The following is a 3640-nucleotide window of genomic DNA, read 5'->3' on the forward strand; positions in this document are numbered from 1 at the left end:
GGTAGATACGAGTGTAGAGTATGTAGAGATCGAACACGAAAGCAAATAAACCAACCACGTTATATTGATAACAACCACGTGACCCGAGGTCACAGTTACAGACTATGACACGAACACGTTCACTGAACAACTGAAAACAAAACCCTAAAAACGACCAACTTCGTAAACTGTTCGCTGAACAGTATATAAACACGACAACTTCGCCACAGGCGAAGTTGTCAATAACTTCGCTGATTCAACAAGTTCGCCATAGCGAACTTGTTGACAACTTCGCGTTTTACATAAATAATCATAATCAAAACATAATTACATTACAGACTCGATTACAAATGCTAGACTATGAACTACTGACACATGTACCAACAGTTTGGAGGTGTTTATATAGGAAACAGGTGTCCAAATATACGAAAGTCGGCTAAAAATTGGAATATTCTGGAACTTCACACCGCCGCGCCGCGCGACGGTCTCTTCCCTCACGGCCGCGCGGTGTTCTGGCCAGGGGGGGGCAGTCCCATTCTTGTCTGGTTCTGTTCACTCCTGGTTCGGTCCGGTTCGCTTCCTGATGCGTCAGTTCACCGGTTCGGCTTGTTTTTTTATCCTTTTTCGCCCTTATTTCACCACAATTAAAACCCAACACCTAAAATATAAAACCATATTAGTAGTATACAAATCTTACGAGAAACCAAACAAAACTAATTAAATAATAAATAAAATGTACAAGGGATTAATATATATTAAACGTTATATCAATAGCGGTTCCTTTGACTTCAATTCAATGTTGTAAAACTCCCGAGTAGGCGGCCGAGTACTCCCCGATTACTCCCCGCCTAGATCGAGTACTCCCCGCCTCGGCCGAGTACGCCTTAGGTATTTTCTGAGTAATCCCCGAATACACCCGAGTACTCGTGACTCCCTAGTCCACCGCCTAGGAATGCCTAACGACTTTTACAACCATGCTTCAGTTACCCAGATATCTGTTAAATTTAAATGGGGACCAAAGCATGAAGAAGCATTCGAGACTCTAAAATAGAAACTTAAAAATGCACCTGTCTTAGCCTTACTCGAAGGACAAGATAACTTTACCGTATACCGTGATGCTTCGCACACAGGTATGGGGTGCGTTTTAGAAAGACAAGAAACTTATTGCTTATGCTTCAAGACAGTTGAAAGTTCACAAGAAGAATTACACCACTCACGATTTCGAGTTGGGAGCTATAATTTTCGCACTGAAGTTATGGCGACATTACTTATATGGTGTAAAGTTTACTGTCTATACTAATCATAAGAGTTTGAAGCATATATTTGATCGAAAAGAGTTAAACATGAGACAAAGGCGATGGATGGAAACGCTCAATGATTATGATTGTGAAATCGTCTATCATGAAGGAAAAGCCAATATTGTAGCTGATGCTTTAAGTAGAAAAGAACACGAGAAGCTGAAAAGAGTACGAGCTCTGAGGCTGGGACTCAAGATTGATCTATTAACCGAAATCAAAGAAGCTCAGAAGCTGGCATTAGAAGAAAACAACATAAAAGCCAAAAAAGAGAATGGAACAATAGATCCATTAGTTAAAGGCGACGATGAAATACTCAGGTTAGGAAAAAGAATTTGGGTACCTATAGTTGGGAGCTTACGGGAGAAAATATCGGAAGAAGCCCACAAGTCAAAGTATATGATGCATCCGGAAAGTGACAAGATGTATCATAATCTCAAGGTGATTACTGGTTGATTGGAATGAAGAAGGAAATTGCCTTGTACGTAGCTAAGTGTTTAACATTTTCAAAGGTTAAGGCTTAGCATCAGAAGCCCTTAGGGTTATTGTAACAACCTGAGATACCGATCTGGAAATGGGACACGATTACTATGGATTTCATAATGAAATTACCAAAGACATCTCGACAAAATGATGCTATTTGGGTTATCGAAAATAGGCTAACCAAATCCGCTCATTTCATTCCGATTCAAGAAACGTTTAGCATGGATAAGTTAGCACAGCTGTATGTAGAGAATATTGTATCATTGTATGGCGTGCCATTATCCATTATCTCTGATCGAGACAATCATTTTACCTCTAATTTTTGAAGAAGTTTTCAAAAAGCGATGGGTACGCGCTTGAATTTAAGTAATGCTTATCACCCTCAAACCGACGGATAGAGTGACAGAACGATTCAAACTTTGGAAGATATGCTTCGTGCTTGTGTTATAAACTTAGGTGGTAATTGGGATACTCACCTATCCCTAATGAAATTTTCATACAATAACAGTTATCACACAAGTATACAGATGGAACCATACGAAGCATTATATGGACGAAAGTGTAGAACGCCTGCGTGTTGGTCCGAGATCAGTGATAATCAATTATCAGGCCCTGAAATTGTTCAACGAACGACTGATCAAGTAATTCAAATTCGTGATCGGTTGAAAGAAGCCCGAGATAGACAAAAGAGTTATGCTGACGTAAGGAGGAAATTGTTAGAGTTTAAGGAGATAAAGTGTTTTAAAGTATCACCTTGGAAAGGTGTTGTTTGTTTTGGAAAGAAGGAAAAGTTAAGTCCACGATTTGTTGGACCGTTCAAAATTATTGAAAGAATTGGTTCTGTAGCCTATCGCATAGAACTACCCGAAGAGATACAAGGAATTCATGATGTGTTTCATGTATCGAATCTGCGAAAATGTTTAGCCGATGAAACACTCGAAATGCCTCTGAAGATGTACAAGTGAATGAAAAACTTATGTTCGTGGAGGAACCAATACAAATCCAGGATAGTCAAACTAAGTTCCTCAAACGTAAGAGATTAAAGCTGGTAAAGTTTAGATGGAATTCCCGACATGGTCAGGAATTCACTTGGGAACTTAAGTCCGAGATGAAAAGAAAATATCCACATCTCTCTACATAAATCTCGAGGACGAGATTTTTCTAAAGGTGGGGAGGATGTAACACCATGAAAATACCCCATCTAGTTTTGGGATAAAAATGTAAATTCTGAAAGTTAAAGGATTGAAAATGAAAATTTGAGTTTTGGTACTCATCGCGCTACGCGATGGTCTATTGTTGACTTCATCGCGCTACGCGACAGAGAATTACGCAAATCAAGAAAAGGGGGCGCCGCGCTACGCGACGACCAAACCCAAGGGATCATCGCGCTACGCGATGACCAAGTTAAGTAACCCAAGACACGTGTCCAATCACATGTCAACACGTGTCACGATCTGGTGAATTGCGGCGTCACGCTACGCGATGGCCATGGGGAAAGGCTCATCGCGCTACTCGATGGTCTACAAAACTCAAGTATAAAAGGGCAGCTACGAGTTCAGTCCATTCCATCCCAAATTCACACACATTCTCACATAGTTAGCCTAGGGAAGCGTGCTAGGGTGTTCCGAGGTTCCGAGGGCTTAATTCCACGAAGAAACGAGGTGCCGAGACGCTGTAAACGATCGGTTGAGCTGTCAAACGAAGCACGAGCTGATACGCTGCTGAATTTCTTTGTTCTTAGTTCCTACTAGCTACTTAAGGTAGGATTATGGTTGAGTTACTTTACTATATAGTTAATAAACCGTAGTTAAAGTTGTAGTCGTTAAACTATAAATGTTTTCCAAATAATGTTTTACAAAGTAAAGATATTGCTTCTACATGAA

At 40.3% G+C, this 3640-nt stretch overlaps 1 protein-coding gene across 1 annotated transcript; it reads left to right on the forward strand.

Annotated features, from left to right (window-relative positions):
• Window positions 1-2284: 2284 nt before the first annotated feature.
• On the forward strand, window positions 2285-2722 carry LOC143566045 (uncharacterized). Its single transcript, XM_077052834.1, has one exon. The coding sequence runs from the start codon at window positions 2285-2287 to the stop codon at window positions 2720-2722; it is 438 nt and encodes a 145-aa protein (XP_076908949.1).
• Window positions 2723-3640: the final 918 nt, after the last annotated feature.

The sequence above is a fragment of the Bidens hawaiensis genome, unplaced genomic scaffold, assembly GCF_021521415.1.
Source record: "Bidens hawaiensis isolate Kalapana, Puna unplaced genomic scaffold, B.hawaiensis_p1.1 tig00022678_1, whole genome shotgun sequence".
NCBI lineage: Eukaryota > Viridiplantae > Streptophyta > Magnoliopsida > Asterales > Asteraceae > Bidens > Bidens hawaiensis.

Bases quoted from the DNA above. Each gene is read 5' to 3' on its own strand.
- LOC143566045 (XM_077052834.1), top strand. From the start codon at position 2,285: ATGGAACCATACGAAGCATTATATGGACGAAAGTGTAGAACGCCTGCG.